The sequence below is a fragment of the Mixophyes fleayi genome, chromosome 10 (genome assembly GCF_038048845.1).
Source record: "Mixophyes fleayi isolate aMixFle1 chromosome 10, aMixFle1.hap1, whole genome shotgun sequence".
NCBI lineage: Eukaryota > Metazoa > Chordata > Amphibia > Anura > Limnodynastidae > Mixophyes > Mixophyes fleayi.
In genome coordinates this window covers 59,675,434-59,695,308 of record NC_134411.1, presented here as the reverse complement: position 1 = coordinate 59,695,308, position 19,875 = coordinate 59,675,434, and the positions used below count along the sequence as shown (strand labels likewise).

Sequence of the window (19,875 nt, the reverse complement as noted above, 5' to 3'; positions counted from 1 at the left end):
GCCGTCCCAGCCGGGGACTCTCCAGAGACTGCTGCACAAGCTGGGAACTCTTCAGAGTCTGCTATTGAGCCTGAACGCCCAAAAGCTTCTTCCGAATCTTCAGACCCTCCTCCAGCCTTCTTTGACAGAGACCTGAAACAATTTTCTTTAGTCCTTCAACTCTGTATGAAACAATTTGAAGAATTTCCAGGATATTTCTCTGACCAATTTAACCAAGTTGGTACTATTATCATGAATTTCAGAGGGGAGCCGCAGACTTGGGCTTTTTCCCTTCTTAAATCTGATGATCCCATTACCCACAATACCATGAACTTTGCTAATGCAGTCTGCCAGAAATATCTTCCATCTGCAGTCAAGTCATCTGATCGGGGTTTCTCTGTGCACCTCAGTCACAACAAACCTCAACCTTGGTAGCTGGCTTTTTGGGTATATCACCATTCTGCAGTAAAAAGAAAAAGAAGAAAAGGAAAACCTGAAGGGAGCTTGCATGGAGCGTCTGGAATCCGCTCCTTAAAGGGGGGGGCTATGTTACGGCTCTGTCTATGTTTTATTGTGGCAGCAGTACCTTTAATCCTCCAGAGGTACTGCTGTTTTGCTCCTAGGCTTGCACCATGAATGAAGGGGTTAACCTCCTTGCCTAATTAGAACTGCACCTGGCTCACAGCTTCTAATAGCTCAACTTGTGCTCAGTGCAGTTCATCCGTGTATACCTGGCTGCTGCTTGTGTCTCCCTGTTCCAGTTTGGTTCTGCTTCTGCTTGATCTCCCGTTGTGACCTTGGCCTGTTTACCGTTGATGCTAGTTTGCTTGTGACCATGTACTCTGCCTGGACTCTGGTTTTGCTTGTACTTGTGTTGCCTGGACCTCTGCCTGGTCACTGGACTCAACTCCTCTGTTTGCTACCCTGGACAGACTTGTGCATCCTGGCAATAGGGTAACTCTATATTTGTTCCTGCATTTTAACTATATCTGTCATTTGCTTGGAACCTGTTGCTCTTTGAAATTTCCTGCCACACCTGTCCATATTTATGTTGGGAGTTATACCTGTTTATGCTGTTACATGAAAACCTGCATATTCTTTGAACTGAATCTTTGCTCATATATTTTGCCGGAATAAAGACATTTGTAATTATACTACCGTGGCCGCTTCCTGAGTTTACTAGGAATCATAACAGACTGTATGCATTCATTAGTGGCAACTGTTTCTTATGTAAAATAATTTCCTAGCAACTGTTATCTGTAGTCTTTTGTATTGCTCTAACTCTTTAGTTTCATTGCAGTCAGGGTCAATTAGCTAAAACCATTTTTCTCTACACAATGGATATCTTTCAACTACTAATAGCACATACATGTGAATCCTTATTTTTTTCCTTTTCAGGATTTTCGAATCTAAGCCATTACAGGGACACAACAAATGTCTTTTACTAATGATACTACATGATACACTTCTTTTCCCTGGCTGCACTTTAGCAATTATCTACATGAGGTGAGGAATGTCACATTACATATTGAGATTGCCAGTGAATGGAGTTGAAGCCTCTCTCCTGACTGCTTGAAAAACTGGTCTCATAGGATTCAATTACTGTCTCTTTTTTTTTTTAATTTTTAACTGTACTTCTATTGCAGGGTTTTGACACAAACACATAACCAGAAACAAACACAAAAGAAAAATACATACAAGTTATTCGTTTTCCTTTGACCAGTTACTCACTTACTTCAGAATATCAGTTACATTTGCTATTTTTATAAGTTGTTTTTTTTTATTCAGTTTATACTTTCTCTGCTTGCGCTTGCTTCTCTTCGCTTCGCTATTTTCCGCTGCCCAAGCGCTATCCTGCCACATACTCCCTTACTGTTGCCATGGTTTGAAACAGACAGTTCAATTCTCAGTTTTCACAAACATTTTATCTAACCGTACTCACTATCTCTTCATCAATATTACCAAACATGGGGAAGTGTTTCACACATTGCATACTGACCTTTACTGTATGCCATTGAATACCTAACTTTACTGTATGCCATTGCATACTTAGCTCACACTTCTCAACCCTGAAAGGTCCTAGCGCAACCGGTACCTCTGTTATCTCACCGCATTTCACGCTACAATTTAAATGACCGTGCAGGGGAACCTTTAACCAGAGTCTCGGTTATGTAAGCCATCTCATGCTTTTGTTTTGGCGCCCATTTGGAAGCTGACTCCTCAAAGCCTCGCTGCACCAAAATTCCCGCTAAAGATTAATCAGCTGTGGATGTATACTCCAACTGGCCGTGTCCACCACTTTACAGTACGTAAGTGTGCACAGCGAGGTCCCTACCACAGAAACTGGGAGAACAAAAATATCAACCTTGCAATATCCTGCCTTTCCAGTACACCTGATGAGTACTCTACCACTGGGAGAACTAAATATGCATAAACGCCTTTCCAGCGTATTTCCTTTCCACTATCCACAATTTCACAGTCACGTGCGTATGCCACAAATGCGGTCCGATCGCACAGCCTGCAGGTACTAATTATCTGCAAACTTATGCAATTACAATTGGGATTATGGTGTAAACCTTGTTTTCGTATCGCCGTATATACCACGTATACTTATCTCGGTTATCTTTATACCCTGTTTCTTTCAACAGTAACCTGTCCAAAGGTCAGTTTTTATACCCTGTTTTATAGCAGAAAGTTTGTTTTAACCAGTACTTTCACAATCACACAATTCACATACACACTTTTGTTTTCTGCACAGAAAAACACTTTCCCAAATTCACCAAAATTAACTTCTCAGAGGTTTTAACAAATAATTTCACTATAAAATACAACACTACAATTTATCAATACAACTGTTTAAACTTGTGGCAACACAGGAACACATATGCATATATGTTAAGTAAAAAAACACATTTAAATCAGAAATTGACATGAAAAAGAAACAAGTTTTTTTCTTTCTTGTCCCTAGGTTTTAACCAGCACTCCTTAGATTAGGCAAAGTGGATATTCAGTTTATCTACACTGGATGATATAAAGGCTTAGAACTATTTGTGTTCCTATTTGTATATGACGCGTCTTCCACTCTTTGTTGAGAAACCGAAATCCGTAGGTTTTGCAAATTTTCCGGTAGCGTGATCTCCGCTCAAATTGTTATGTTCATTTTATTGCTTACCAATAAACGTTGCCCAATGCGATTATTGTGGTTCCGATGCACAAAGATATTTAATTGCAAAAATATAGCAGGAATTACAGCAAGCTATCATAACTCATAAAAAATATTATAATAAAGCAGGAAAGTATAGAAACTCGAATAAATTACGTATGTGCTTCCCCTGGGCCCAGGTTCAGACACAGTCATGTTGTCTGTTGTCAAGAAGAGAGAACAATGGCTCAGAGAAGCTTGCTTATATGCAGTTTGAATTAACATAAACAGTGATGATGTCACAGTTATGCGCAGATAACACCAAAAGAGGGCTTCATTGGTCTATTTGTCTGCTGATCATAGGTCAGTTCATTTGATCTTCTAACAAAGGAGGGGCTGCTCACTCCAACTCTTGTCTCTGTGTCTTCCCGCCGAGGAACCAGTTCAAACTGACCCACAAACAAAATACTTTTGAGTACTAATCTCATATTGCTCATAACTTGCGACTGCTAGATGTGACCGCTACTCTGTCGAAACCGGGTTAATGCTGGTGAATTAAGCTTTAATATGAGACCAAACTCTTTACCTTTTAGGGGACCTGAACCATTACTACCTTTACTACAGTTTTATCTATGTATAAAGAAATAAATGATCTCCAATACAGTTTACTAATAAGTAAATGTGGATTGGAACCTTAATAAATGTATATTTACAAGTGTAAGTGCGAATGTAAATGTGTGTTATTAATCTATGCGATTGCTTCATAACACATGGTTTACTAATCACAATGGCACGGTAAAACAATATTAATTAATTTAGTTTACTTCATCCAATTATTTGACTTTCACAGAATAGCCAGACCTCTGTTTGCAGGTTCCCTGCTTTTGGGAGATAAGTTTGGCAATATTATACAGATGTCCTTTCGGCTTAGGTCTAACTGCTTTCCACAATATAGAAAGCATTCTTCGCTCACCAGCACTTTAGAAATGTGAGTGTGAGGTGCTATATGCCAGGTAGACAATATGGCAGACAAGAGATGCTAGCACTTCTCTGCAATCTTTTTTGTGTTTTCAGCTTAAACCACAAGTTTTCTTCTTCCCTGCACTGGCTTACTTTGACAAAGAAAACAAGGAAGTATGGTCAAACCAGAGGACTCTGCAACGACTATTAACAGGATTAGCTCACAATGATACCTGTAAGGGCAGAATAGTATATTATTCAAACATGTTGACACACTCCATCACAGATCAGCGGGTGTTGAATATTGTCAGATAAGGGGTACAAGGTAGTTTCCATCTGCCAAGGCATAATTACCAGCTCTACAAAACAGTCTATTTTAATATTTTAGCTTCAATATTTTTATTGAAACATATATCAAACTATGTGGATACAAAAAACAAGATAGGAGAGAGAGAGAGATAAAAGTGACATGGAAAAAGGGGTACAAAGTGGGGAAAGAACACAATAGTAAAATCAGTCAAATCATTGCCTAAAGAGGATATGACAGATCAACCCCAAACCCCCAAACAAAATGAGAGAAAAAGGTTTGTTGACTAAATTAATCTAGCAGGCATTTAATCTTGAGAGCGTTGAGGTTAATCGATTTGAAGAGGTATGGATCGGGGACATCGGGATGTTAGTCTGAGATTGTGAGCCCTCACCATCAGTGACATAAACACAGTAAACAGAGGTACCTTGCTGAACAGCCTGTGGCCAGTCTGACACCCAGTAACAGATTATTCTAGATCCACCTTTTATTACTTTCTCTGAGGTGCCAACCTCTACCTCCCGCTCTGTGGTGACAGTTCCTGCCTCCAGTTCTGATATGCCTCCTAGAGCTGTTCAACCAGAGATCCCTCATAGTACTGCTCTATCCGAGTTGTGTGCCTCGTCGGGGCCTTCGGAGTGGTGTGCTTGGCCCTGGTCTTCGGGGTTGTGTTCCCAGTCTGATGTAACAGCCGCTAATCCACAGCCAAAGTTTTCAGAGTACCCAGCAATGGACTTCAGGGCTGTAATTGCCAAGGCATCCTCCTGTAACCTTCCAATGTTTCAACCTCTAACAGGTGCAGTTCTGCATTTTTCCTCAGCAGTGGCTGCTATGGGGACCATGTGTCCTGAAAGCAGCTAAGCTGTCTTACTCAGCTGAAAGCTGGTAATGCTGATGACTAGTCTATAAATACTCACCCCTGCCTATCAGACCAGGCTGGATCTTTGTTTTGCAGTTCTTGTTGTGCAGCTCTGGATCATTGCTATTCCTGCACCTTGGTATAACTGGCTTTGGACCTTGGCTATTCCTGACCACGCTCCTGATTTTCTGGTACCCTGACCCATGGCTAGTTTGACCAGTCAGCATATATGGAATCCTGACTCTGGCGAGTTTGTTTATGTATACTCATTCTGGACTTTTGCTTCCTGTCTTGTCTGGCCCTTTAATTAATAAGATCCTACTCTGCTTGTAGTTACAATAAAAATTACTTTAGTTCATCATAACCATAGTTTTATGTAATAATACAGTGTGATATACAAGATATCCTTAACAGGAGGTCTGTTTCCCATTTCAGTTGAACCTGTGACATCTGTGGGTCATCCACCATCATTATAAGTTTATACCAAAAGGTTATATGTGCCCTGTGATGAAACAAGTTTGATAACCCCTTAACCAGCCTGTCCTTCGTTTCTCACAAAATGTGGAGTATAACAACATGCACTTTTTATAGCCCTGTTTTTGTTTCCCAGCTCACCAGAGGGCAACTGCTGTGTCTAATTACATGTGGATGAGGGGACATTGTAGCTCATTGTAAACATGTATATTGTTTATATTTCAGTGAAGCTGTTCATTGTTCTTAAAGTGAAGCCAGGTGGGTTATTCAGTGTTTTCCCCAGAAAATGTTACCAGCCGGGTGTCATCAAAAATTAGCAGGGTGGGGGCCTTTGCACAAATTAAATGTTGAAATCCTGACCTTATATTGATTTAGACCTAACCTTTAGATTAACATTTTATATATTAATTATTCTCTTCTTCTTAGAAGCCCAGTCGTAGGCTTCTTTTCCATAATCAAAGTCTATAGGATGTGGTCCCTCTAGTGAAATCAGCATCAGATTATTCAGTGTTCTCTGCTTCATGATTCCTTAAAAAGATTTTAATTTGAGTAGAAAATCCTGTGCCCAGGTACTGCCCAAATGCTGTTTCAACTGTGCCCAGATACTGAACAAATGCTATTTAGATACCAATATTTTTTTAAGTGCCCAGATAATGCCCAAATGATGTTTAGACTGTGCCCAGATTATGCACAAGTGCTGGCTATACATAAAAGACCTCCCAAGTTAGAAGCACTGTATTTTAAGGTTTACCTGCAAGTGAACGGTTGGCAAACGCGCGCTTTCTTTTATACAGGTGCCCTCCTCCTCTCCCCTGAAGTTTGACACCCCCTGTGATGCGACATTGACACTCCACCTGTGATCCCATATTGACACCCACCGCTCGCCCCCCAGGTTTCCAATATTGACACTGCCCCCCTCGGTTTCCCATTTACACATACCCACACCTCCTGCAGAAATACACTGCCACCAGTCACTCACTGTGACGAGCTGATTGACAGGCGGTTACCCTTGCCACCCAGTACTCGTGATGCGACTGAAAGTAGCGCTGCACTAATGTACGTGTGGTCACATAATGTTGGAGGCATGGTCAACATAGGGTGGCTGCACTCTTTTAGACATGACATTTTGCTGGAAATTAAATTACTGGCAATGTGACACGTAGACATCACGCAGCGCACATTGCCGGCAATATTTTAACCCAAAATATAGGGTTAAAGCTTCTGCAGGTAATGGTGGAGTCCTGCAAAATAATAAATGTGTGGGGTGCATTGCTTGAACGAGGGAACGCCTATACCCATGTATTGAAAATGACTAGCAGAATATCATGAATCTATAACAGCCTAACATAACCTACTAATTGGAATGTGACAGTGCTTAGCAACTTACACAATAAAGAGTAAGCCAACTGTCAAAATCTCTAATATAAAATAACATACATGAAAATTGCAGCTTCTTCAGGGAAAGGGAGCAGCAGGAAAAGGAATATCGAAGAATGCTTGTTGACAACTCAAAATATGTAAGTACACAATTAACATAATGGCAGGATAACATTGAAAAAGGCTGGCCCTTTATCCTGTGAGAACGCATGTCTGTTTCGAGAGTGGAAAGCAGCTGTTTTATTGTTTTAAGGGTAACAGGAGTGTCCGGATCCATATGAGAAAGGGAGTCCTTATGGGGAGAAGCAACCGGCAAGTCTAAGGAGTGGACAGACAGGACCTCCCTTAGCAATAGCGTGATCTTAGAAAAGGAGGGATCAGTCCCAGACTTTTGCGGTTTAGAGAATTGTATCTGTTGAGTAGTTTTGCTCAGTTTAAGCTTTTTAGGACCCATACTGGTACATGTGTACTAGATAAACTTGGTGGACAGGGCACTGTAGGTTGTATTGAATGAGAATTAGTAGTTCAGCAGACATGAGAACATATTCATATCTGATTGGGTATTTCACGGCAACATACCAAAACCTGCGCAGTGACAATACATGGATGGTGTCACGAGCCGCGGCGGTTTCCTGTCCGCTCCAGAGTCCCGGCCGTCACCATGACGACCGGGATGTCATTTCCCCTCAACTCCCGACCGTTGCCTAGGCAACGGCCGGACGCCTCTTCATCGCCGCGTCCCGGCAGCCGTGCGCGCACGCTCATAGGGGGCAGGTAATTAGTTTCAGCCTGTGGGTGAATTAGCAGGCATTAGCCTGCAAGTGTGGATTCCAGGGCTAAGCCCTGATTGGTGGTTTAAGTATCTAGCAATTAGGCCGCAAGTGTGCTCTGTCTAGGGGCAGGTTCTGATTGACTGTTGGCTGTATTTAAGGCAATGAGGTCTGCTGCCTCATTGCCAGTTAGCTTCTATTTGCCAGTCTGCTGACCTGCTCTGTGCCTTGTTCCTGTCTCTTGGAAATTCTACTGATTACCCATGTATGACTCCTTGCCTGGATTTGGACCCAGCCTGTGTTTCTCGTGACCTTGACCTCTGGGCTTGAATACCGACCTCCCTGTCTGCTCGTGACCCCTGACCTCGGCTTGTCTATCGGATCTGTTATCTGCTGCCGGCCCTTGACCTCTGCTCGGACTCCACTCCGCTTGCCTGGGTTCTCCTCAGCCGGTACACACTTCACGACCCTCTGTCAGTCTGCAGCCCAGCCTGTCCCCACTTTTAGGGGCTCCAGTGAACACCTGACTGGCAGAGTAGACCCCGGATTGTGTTGTGCCAGCTGGGGAGTTTCTAACAGGTGGCCGACGTGAACAAATCTTAATGATGAATCATTTCTGGAAACGAGAACGATTGAACAGGACATGGAATAGTTCTGAGCAAATAGAAGTATGGAACAGTATTGAGAGTAAAGGAGACATCTAGTGGTGCAAAAGAGGTATGAATGTATTCTGTAGCATGGTAGTGAGTGGACTAAGAAATAGCCAAGGCAATGCCACAATCCGTGGAGTGGTGAGTGGCTTAAACATACATTTGCAAATGTGTGCAACTGAGACTTTTGCATTTTTATGTACACGTAGAAATGGCAACTCCTTTACTGACTATAGCAGAGTGCTGGGGGATTTTTCTCTGTGTTTGTTCTTTTCAAGATAACCCCACCCTTTCAAGCACCTGCTATGAGCCTATAAATTGATTGAGCAACTTCCACTTCTGTATTGAATTCCAGATTCTGGACTGCACAAATCTGGATGTAGGTAAGTAACTTGTAGCCTACTAGAATGTGTGTAATGTTACAGAAATAGGCATAAAAAACTGGTGCAGAGTGCTCACCATATGCAGACTCATCCAGGAGTGCAGGACCATGCTTCTGTCGTATGGGACATCTGTCAGTGTCGGTCACCAGCTAGTACTGCTGAGACAGTCAGCTTGCTTGTAATCGTTGGTTATGCTGAAGGAGGTCCCAAGTTGACGGCTCCACGATGTCCACTGAGTGAAGTAAATACAGTCTAGGAAATGGAAATCAGAATCCACAGGACTGTGGACAGACAAATCTCGCCTCTGAATAAGGTGTAGGCCATGTTCCGTGTAGTATAGTGGCTGGTTGCCGTTCGCCCCAGAGGTCTGGAGGATATGGAAACTTGCCACTGGGTACTCACATCCTCTAGGCTGTATGCGGAGGTTACAGGAGACAGCTCTGGCTATCAAAAGCAGTTGGTAGGTAAAGTGCTTGCCACTGCAAGGCCCCCCCAGCCCTCATCTTGGTCTGGTGAGAACTGGGGGGCTTTGCGGTGGCATGGCCACTAGTGTAGGGGGCCCACAAATAATTGCTCAAGTGTATAAAGGTTGGTCCCAGCGATGACCAAGACACCATTATGGAGTGCCCACTTGATCAGCAGTAATAAGCTGCAGGTTCAGAAGGTGGGAGATGTAGCAATGCTCTGATGGTCATAGATTTCTATTGTGGTGAGATGGAGCTCATTGGGAACACATCTGTCATCTTTGGCATCCAAGCCATGCCCCCAACAGTGTGCAAACTTTTGGTATCATGTGGTTTCTTTTTTTCTGGCAAGTCAAGAAGGCACAGGTTTTACTCCAGTCTCTTCCTGGTCAGAAAGACATCAGGAACCTTTTGCACAATCCTGGATTTGAAAAGACTCAATATGTTTGTCCATACCAGACATTTACTCACGAACTCTCTAAATTCCATCCTAATCTCCATAGATGCTTATTCTAATATCTCTGTGACTGTTCATCACAGGAAATGTCTCAGATTTTGTGTACTGGCTCAGCACTTAACTTCACTTAAATTCCAATGACATTTATGAAGGTGTTGGTCACACTTAGAGCGATTCTGAGTAATCAAGGAGTCAAGAAATTGCGTTATCTGGATGACATTCTTGTGGCAAAGAATTGTGACCGCAGTGTCGGTTGCAATTCAAGTTATACAGTTTATGGATGAGCATCGCTGGATTGTGAACAAAGTGAGAAGTCATCTTATACCATTGCAACAGATTCAGTTCCTGGGTGTCCAGATAGACATCATACAGAACAGAGTATTATCACAGGACACGTGTATCAAGATCCAGCTCCCAGCACGTTAGCTGGGAGCTAGTTCCAATAGAAATTGGTCTGCAATTGCTGGGAATGCTCTCATCCGCCATAGACGTAATCCCGCAGGCAAGATGGAATATCCGAGTTATCCTGTTGGAATTTATAAGGAAATATAATTACAAAATGATCTCTCTGAACCAGGTCATTACTCTGTCAGAAATCATTAGACACTCAACAGCCGCTCGGGTAATGTTTAAACACACAGTTGAGGACAAAAGGAATGTCACATCTGGAGTCAGTGGATAAAGCAAAATAAATATTCATGTAAACATTTTAAAATTGAGAGCAGTATGGAAAGGTGTTCAACACTTTCATGCTTACCTAAAAGGAAAGTATCTCCGGATTTTCTCAGATTACAGAACAGTGGTAGCTTTCATAATATCGGTAAGGAGGCATCAGAAGTCAGGCCTTGATGATTGAAGTAGCAAAGATCATGTAATGGGAAAAGAAGAATCTGAAAGTGCTTTCAGTTTAATATATAGAGAACTTCATACTTAAGAAAAAAATAAATTTGTCTAAGAGAGTGGTCCCTTCATCTGGAAGTGTTCCAGTTACTGGAGAGAAGGTATGGCCTTCCTGAAGTGGATATCAATTCACTCAATTCACTCAAAGTATAGTCCATCCAGGGTGTTTGTTACCTGTCTTTACCTAACCAGGAAAAGAACGTTACCTATAGTATGTCTGTCATGGAGTCTCTCAAACTGAAATAACTAATAATTTGTTATTTTCAAAATTGCATTCCTTGTATGCTACCTATTTTGTTTCTACACATTTTATGCATTTCATTCAAAATCATGCAAAAATAGAAAAAAAGTCCCCACTTATTTTCAAATGCATTTTATTCTGAAAAACTGTGTAGAATCCTGTTTTTTAGATGTTTTGGAAAGATGTATAGATGCCAAAGCAAGCGCCATAAAGTGTTTCTTTGTGGTCTTCAGTTCACTTTCTTTTAAATAAATTAAAAAATAACACTATATTGGCCACTTGGGGTAGATTTTTGTTTTGCTTTGACAGGAGATATAAGCAAACTAATACTATATTGTTAAAAGTCAAACTCTTCTATACAAAAAAAAACAATGTATAATTTGTGTGTGTACCACACAGACGCATTAGTGATGTTGATGTTGGAATGTGACCAGCTAAAAAGGTGTCAAAATAGGCTCAATGGTGAAGCAGTTAACAACCATGTGCTTTAGATGTCAACACACTTTTTCAATTTGGTCACTAATGAGCGTTCACATGACATCTCAAAGAATTATATTAAACCTATTGGGTATTTCAATGTGTACAAATAACACTAATTATAACAAAGGGTGATTCAAAAACTACACCTCATATATTTGTTAACAAAATTGTCTATAATAATGAAAATGCTGTCATAGCCCCTAACTTGACCTACTGGTAGCTCAAAAATTATTAAGCTCCTTAAACATGAATCTATTGGAACAGAATCATTATCCTAGTCCTTTATGTAGATACCCTTGTACTTCTGATCAAACATCACACTACTATTATAATCATAGGCATCATAATACTTGTGACAGGATAACACAACAAATATATCCAGTTATTAAACTACAGAGACATTCTAAATTGGATTCAAACTCCAGACACATATATTTAAATATAAACACTTCCCCGAAACATGAAGAAAAGCCTGGCAAAAGAGTACCAATACCCGTAATATAGTATATTACTATAAGATTAAATATATTTTTTTTCTCATGTTGTTCTTATTATATATATATCTACAGTGTCGGACTGGGGCATGAAGGGCCCACCGGGGGACTGCAAAGCTAGGGGCCCACCAGAGGGGGTGTGGCCAGCATCATAGAGGCGTGGCCTGACACTAGAGGGGGGAGTGGTCAGCCCATGAAGGACAGCTAGCATCATAGTGTAGTATATAAAGAATGCAGTGTGTATATAAAGAGTACACAGTCTTGACCTCCCCCTTAGATTGGGTAGAACAGTCACCAAAAATCTGGATTGTCCCACTAGAATCAGAACATTTGACAGACTGTCCTACCTGTTCTTGTCACCACCTGTGGCTGCTGGTTTCTTAAGTTGCGACTTGTCTGGATCCCGGAATGTTGGGTGCCCTATTTTGAAAAAAAAAATGGGTACATTTAGAAAATTCCAACCAGCCCCGGCGTAAAATCTATAGCACCCACAATTAATACTTAGGGCTTCCTCCAGCCCCAACATTAAAGATAGGTTTATTTATTAAGTGAGAATACTCTATTTCCCTCCCTCCAAACAGCCCCAGCAATAAATGAATATCATTTACATATAATACATATACCTATTTCCCACAACAGGCACTGCCATTAAATAATTCATATTCACATTTAATAAATAGACCTCGTGCTCCTCAAACTCAGCCCCACATTCAATCAATAGCACCTAAACCACCCCAGGATTAAATTAAAGGTCTGTCACCCCATCTTAATTTAATAGGCCCCACTCTTAAATTAAATAGCCCACCAATAAATTAAATTGCCCCACCATCACCCCACAAATAAAATAGCTCCCATTAAATAATTAGCCCCCACCTAAACTCCACCATTAAATTAATAGCCTATCTCCTACCCATGTACTATTAAGGCAACCCCACTCCTTTCCCTCATATCACACATTATATTAAAAAAAACATTCCCTCATTATAGCAGCCCACACTCCTTTCATTCACACCATATTGTGCCCCCCCCCCTCCCATTTCATTCACACAGTATAGCAGGCCCCCCCTCCCCTGTCACTCACACAAATAGCAGGCCCCCCCTCCCCTGTCTCTCACACAGTATAGCAGGGCCCCCCTCCCCTGTCACTCACACAAATAGCAGGCCCCCCCTCCCCTGTCTCTCACACAGTATAGCAGCCCCCCCCCTCCCCTGTCTCTCACACAAATAGCAGGCCCCCCCTCCCCTGTCTCTCACACAGTATAGCAGGCCCCCCTCCCCTGTCTCTCACACAAATAGCAGGGCACCCCCGTCCCCTGTCTCTCACACAGTATAGCAGGGCCCCCCTCCCCTGTCTCTCACACAGTATAGCAGGCCCCCCTCCCCTGTCTCTCACACAAATAGCAGGGCACCCCCGTCCCCTGTCTCTCACACAGTATAGCAGGGCCCCCCTCCCCTGTCATTCACACAAATAGCAGGCCCCCCCTCCCCTGTCTCTCACACAGTATAGCAGGCCCCCCCTCCCTCCCCTGTCTCTCACACAGTATAGCAGGCCCCCCTCCCCTGTCTCCCACACAAATAGCAGGCCCCCCTCCCCTGTCTCTCACACAAATAGCAGGGCACCCCCCTCCCCTGTCTCTCACACAAATAGCAGGGCCATCTTTCATTCACACTTACCTTATTGCTGCATCTCACATGCTTGCTGTGCGATCAAAAGCAAAACAGGAAGTAACGTGCATTCCACGGTGGAACGCACGCTACTTCCTGTTTCCTGTTTAGCGAAAGTGACTGGTCCCTGAGGAGGGGCCAGCCACCCACTGCCACGCTGACCCCGCCGCGCGGCACCTGGCTCCCGGCCCCCACCGACACAAGAATCATTTTTTTTAGCCCCGCCCCACCACGGAGGAGGGCGGAGCTATCTGCCATCAGGGCCTACCGGTGGATTTCCCGGTCCACCGGCGGCCCAGTCCGACGCTGTATATCTACATCATATGTTTAAAATATCTGTCCTTCTTGACCCACCTGCCCTCTCACCTTTTCTGCTTCCTCTTCAAGGGCATGCATGAACATTTCTCAACTCTTCAACCTGTCTCTCTGCACCTCCGACTTACCCTTGTTCTTTAAACATGCTATTGTCTAACATACCCTGAAAACTGAGTGACTTGTATTCACAAGTATTCTCTAATTTAACTCCCTTTTTGACCCTCTGCATTTGCGTTATCTCCCCTTCACTCCACCGAGATTATCCTCAGTAAAGTCACTAATGATGTGCTAAATTGAAGGGGCACTCCTCCATGCTCATCCTCCAGGACCTCTCTGCCTCTTTTTAGAGTCTTGGAAGGCTCTGTCTTTGACCGTTTGCCCTCCTCATTGTACACCAATTCCCTTACTGAACTGATCAAACTGCTTTGATCTCCAGCACCACCTCTTTGCTGATAGCACCCAAATGTACTCTTCTCCCCAGACCTCTCCTTTTCTCTTCTTTGTTGTATGTTCAACTCTCTCTCTATCTCCTTATGGATGTCCCAATATTAATATTTCTAAAATAGAGCTTCATTTCTAGAGTCTATAAACACCACCACGTCACTACACATATACACATTCTAAACATTTACAACAGCACACCCTTTTTTCCCTCAAGTCTGCTGTCTGTGTATCACCCTAGACTCCATCCTTTCCTTCATTCCCTATATTCAGGTTCTTTCCCAAGTCTGTCGCTTCCACCTTGAAAACGTAGGTCACCAAAACTAATTGACTTGCATTATTTTTCACCCTGATTACTGTAACATGCTCCTGTTTGGCCTTTCTCTCAGTCATCTCTCACCACTGCAATCCATCCTCAATGATGCCCTGAGATTGACTTTCCTAACTTTAGTGCTGATGCACCTCCGCCTCCCCCTTTGCCAAGGTCTACACTGGCTCCCCATTCCCATAGAATCCAATTAAAACTTAAAAAAATTACCCCCACCTACAAAACCCTCAACCACTCACTCCACCCTTACATTTCTGAACTTCTATCACTTGACACACTCGCTTGCCCTCTCCGTTTTTCCAATGACCAGTGCTTCGACTCCCCAATGATAACCACATCATTCTTTCACCCTCAAGTCTACTCTAATGCTTCTCCCTAGTTTCACACCCAGTCAGACTCTCCACCAATCTCCAAAGTTTTAAATGCTCTTTAAAAACTCACCTGTTAAATCAGATCCTGTAGGTCTTCCACCTAATTCCACTCTTGCTAAGCCAACCTACCTCTGCTCACTTTCTTACTCAATGTTGTCTCAGCCGCTCCTCACCCAAATAAATTGTAAGCTCCCAGGAGCAGGGCCTCTCTGAATCTATCCACTTCCACTTTTTCCACCTGTGTGTTGTCGTATTATGCCTCTTGCAAGGTCTGTACAATTCTTTGTTTGTGTTATCCTATTATATTTTGCTTATTATGCATTGTGTTTTGGTTTTTTTGCGTTTATGCTTCTTTAATGTTCTGTATTTTGCTTGTTGAATTTCTACATTTTATGGACTATGCTGTATTACACTACTGTTCAATGCTGTATAATTTTGTTGCACCATATAAGTAAACTATAATAACAATTACAGTGACAAACTCATGACAAAATTTAAATGCTCATCAGGATTGAAATAGCTGATGATGATGATAAACAATATCCACTTAGCAGTCTTGTAAACAGAAGTTATACTGTGAACTTTAAACAAAATCTTAATTTAATAATTTAAAGACAGGCCACAAACAAATAATACAATCTAGAACAATATTAAAAGTGCACTTTCAAATTCATGTTTTTAAAGCTACTTTTCTTCTTGTTGTAATTCCCTGGTATCTCATATCCAGAGAAACAGATAACCCGCTAAGATAACCACTAGTCTTGCTAATCACAATGTTTGTCTCTGGTCTCATGCATAACCATCCTTGAATCTGCCGTTTGTTGTTTGGATAACTATTATGTCATTCTGATTTGTAGGGGGTTGTTGTTGTTTTTTTACCCCTTTTCTCCTTATGCTTTGTTAAATTCATCATGTTTCATGTTTCAGCTGGAAGAAACTGTCATTCTTGTGAAGCTTATTGAGAGCACTGGTGTTGCAGCTATTACAGTTCATGGAAGGTACTTGTATTTTCATAAAAGTATATATGGATGTCAAAATGCATGTAAGAAAGGTCCTATTTTAATGGGAAGTGATTGCAATATTTTTTGTTTATACACCCTTTATAGCTATTTTCTTAAAATCTAAATATGCATTTTGCCCTCAGTTTCCCCTCTTAAAAGTTAGTGGGACTGTATGTTCACTTTGGTAATCCTGATTAGATACCATACAAATTTTTGTTAAACACAAAAAGCCCCCCTTCACTTCACCCTACTCCTCTACCTTCCGTATCCTCTGCTCTCTACCTGTCACCCAAGATATGGAATAATGAAACCTGGAGAGCGCTGTACATTCCCTTACCCCAAATACATGACTGTGCACTGTCTTATTTGGCTTTACAATTGGGGCCAAAAAAGTAATAACACAAGACTGGGTGTTACAGACACAGGTTAAAGGGCCCTCTTTACAAGCTATAGGACAATAGGGGTTTGATAAATTAGGTTACGTGCTACATATTGCATACTGGTTCCGCCAGACTGCAAAGGTAGAAAGTGCTTAGTGGGCTATATGATCCAGTCACCCAGCAGTGTTGGCCAGGAGTCATAGTATTGATTGAGTTCAGAAAGAACACATGCAAATCTTGTGTTAACTGTGTAGAGGGTGGTAATTATATATATATATATATATATGTGTGTGTATGTATATATATTTGTTATATATTTACATTTTTATTAGGTATATATTTATTTATTAGGTTTATGTTTTGGTTCATTATTATAACCCAATTAAACTGCTCACAAAGTCTGATATATGGAGCTGACCCATATTGGAGCAGAAGAATGTGTCTTGGCTTCCCTCCAGACCGTAAGCCAAGGAAATATTTTTTATTTTTTCTTTCTTTAAACTTGTGGTGGTCACACACCTGTAGTTTTCCCTGCACAAGTTTTCAAACACTCCATTGGTAGCATAGCCTATTGTAATTGCATCTGTTTCCCCTTCCTACACTTGCACACCACTTTTTTATATTACACACCTTCATTCAGTGTTCTTAAACTTCATTTCTGGGATTGCCTAATCTGTTTTAAGCCATATATATTTTTTCAGATATGCACTTAGCCACAGGATATCTCCTGGCAACTTTTTTCTGTACTTTATTAGCAGCTACCTTTTATTTATTAAAAATAATATATACTAATGGTGCTACTATTTACTTTTGGCATTGTTCTTTCCTGAATATTGCAAGAATAGCCACATACGTTATATTATCATAACACTTATTGAAAAACACATAATGACTGGATGATTTTCACCCCCTAAATGACAAAACCTATAAGGTATAGCTCATCCTGCTCAGATGAGTAAATTTGATCATGGACAAACCGGTGCAAATAAGTTTATAATTTTTCATATAAGGAAAAATACGGTCTGTTTTTCATGTAGCACACAAATACTTGATAGCTTTATTTTTACACTGAAATTTAAAGTTGATCTAGGCCATGCCCTACCCCAACTATAAATCTGTCCCCACAATTCAAATTTCTCTTCCCTCCAGTGCAACTTGGTTTTGCCAAGGGTCAAATTTACTCCTTTTTTTTATTTTGCTTTGCTCTCCTTATTGACTCAGGCCCCATCAGTTTTAGCTCCATCTATTTAGGAGGAGGAGCTAGTACGTGTGGGGGGTGGGGGGGGGAGGCACAAATCCATCAAGTTCAGGTTTTCATTAATTATAATTGTATTGATCCAGAGGAAGGCAAAACAAAACAATCAGTGTGTTAGTTGCTAATATAGCCTTACAAGGGAAAGAAACAATCCTTCCTGGCCCCAATTTCATAAATGCACTGGGTCAGTCACACTCATAATGCCCTCTACTAAATATAGTATCAGATACCATTCCTGTAAGAAAAACATCCCGTTTTAAATTTTGTTAGTGAATTCACCATCACCACATTATGTGGTAAGGAATTCCAAATTGTAACAACCTATACTCTCTAATATATATACATATTAATTAGGTCACATCTAAGGCTACATTAAAATAAATTCTATTTTTTATAATCTCTGTTTATTTTTCAATGTTCCATTTGTTGATGATGTTTCCCACCTCTGAACTGTCAATTTTAGTGTTGTTCCTACAGTTGCCCAAAATGTTACCACATAGTCAAAATGTAGTCTCACTGGTGACCTATACCAATGTAATAAAATTTTTGCACCACATTCATTTGTTCCCTTTTTTATGCATCGTGGGATGGTTTTTTTTTTTTACCTTTTGCAGCTGCTGCCTGGCACTGCTGTTACTGAGCTTTCTATCAAATAATATACTTAAGTGGTTTTTGATAGGGTTGCCCTCCTATCAAAATATAATGAGTCTAAAAGTTCAGCTTTAACTTCAGATAGGGAAGGAGGAGCAGCAGTAGTCCAATGTCGGAGTATGGCTGATTTGGCGATGGTAAGTACCACAGTGAGGAATGGTTTTCCATCTTGAATTTCCCATAAAGGTAGTAATGTGGTCCAGTGATCAAAGTTGTAAAAAAGGATTTCAACTTTGTCCGGAGGCAGGGAGGTATCCACGGATACACTGAGGAAATTTAAAATCTTTTTCACAATTTTCTGGCTTTTTCGGCATTCCCATAGAAAAAAGGAAGCCTGTGAATGTTTGCATTTGGGGCAAGATCCTGTTTTCTCTGTCACATAGGGTTTTCTTTAGTTCTGTGATATATAAGCTCTGTTTAATATTTTTATATGTACCTCCTGAAGTCTGGTTGATTGTAGCCATTTCATGATATTATAGTGGTATTTAACCAGATCAATTCTGGAGGGGAGTGTCACAGAGTTTTTGGCCAAAGCTACATTTGTAAGTTCCCAAAGTTTTGATAAATTTCGTGGGAGAAGATCATGATACAGATAACAAATTTTAAATTTCTGTCTCTCTTAGATAACTTATTTTAGGTTTTTTAAGCACTGGGCATGGGCAGTGTTATCTTCCTCTTGGTGTGGAGCATGTCATAATTGTAAATACATGAAAAAATGTGTATTACCAAGCTGGAATTTTTCCTTAAGCTGCTGAATGGAGAGTAGGGTTCCTCCAGGGTCAAAGACATCTTTGATCGAGGAAATACCTTTGTTTCTCCCCAGGGAGAAAATCTTATTGCCCATGCCCGGGGTGAATGCAGGATTTCCCCATATAGATTCATATTTAGTAGTGGCTTGCGAGTGATCTAGTTTCCTTGAGGTTGATGTCCATGCGTTTTAGATCTGTACCTCTTTTAGTTAGTTGGTAGTTTGGATCCTCTTCAGCACTCTTGTACAGCCTGGATAGAGAAAGAACAGCAAAATACAGAGAGTATGTGCAGCCTGTGACAAGCCTCTAAAGAAGGGAGCTGAAGGTATGTGTTGAGCAGTATGTTGTTCACAGGCAAAGCGGAAAAAGCAACCATAGGAAAAGCATAAGGAGCTTATAATTGGATGAAAGAGGCATTTGCTACTCAAGAAGGTCTTTGTGGCTTGAATGGGTTAAAAAGACCAAAGTCTCACCAAGCATAGATTGAAGACGTATATTCAATCAGATTGTTTTCCTAGCCTATATGGAGGACTCTTATAACAAAAATTAAGTAGACTCCCAGAATGTTTAATCTAGAGAAAGTGTAAACTTTATTGAAACCTGTTTATAGAGCTCTGGTTATGGATCAAAAACAATCATACACAGAAATCTAAAAATCCCTCCTTGATGAATGTAATAGAAAAGGTAGAGTTTTTTTCAGGTAGACTGTTTCGTTGTCATCCTTCTCAGCTATGACTTTGGCAAGATCAGCCTCCAGTGATACCAGTAGTGTGCAGAATAGT

General features: G+C 41.2%; 1 protein-coding gene across 4 annotated transcripts in view; it reads left to right on the top strand.

The window, feature by feature from the left end:
* DUS2 (dihydrouridine synthase 2) overlaps positions 1-19,875 on the top strand; it is a 326,095-nt gene that overhangs the window by 135,230 nt on the left and 170,990 nt on the right. For all 4 annotated transcript variants that reach the window (XM_075188820.1, XM_075188819.1, XM_075188822.1 and 1 more), the window contains exon 9: positions 15,985-16,055. In XM_075188820.1, the coding sequence (XP_075044921.1) occupies positions 15,985-16,055 (71 nt within the window). The remainder of the gene's footprint in view (positions 1-15,984; positions 16,056-19,875) is intronic.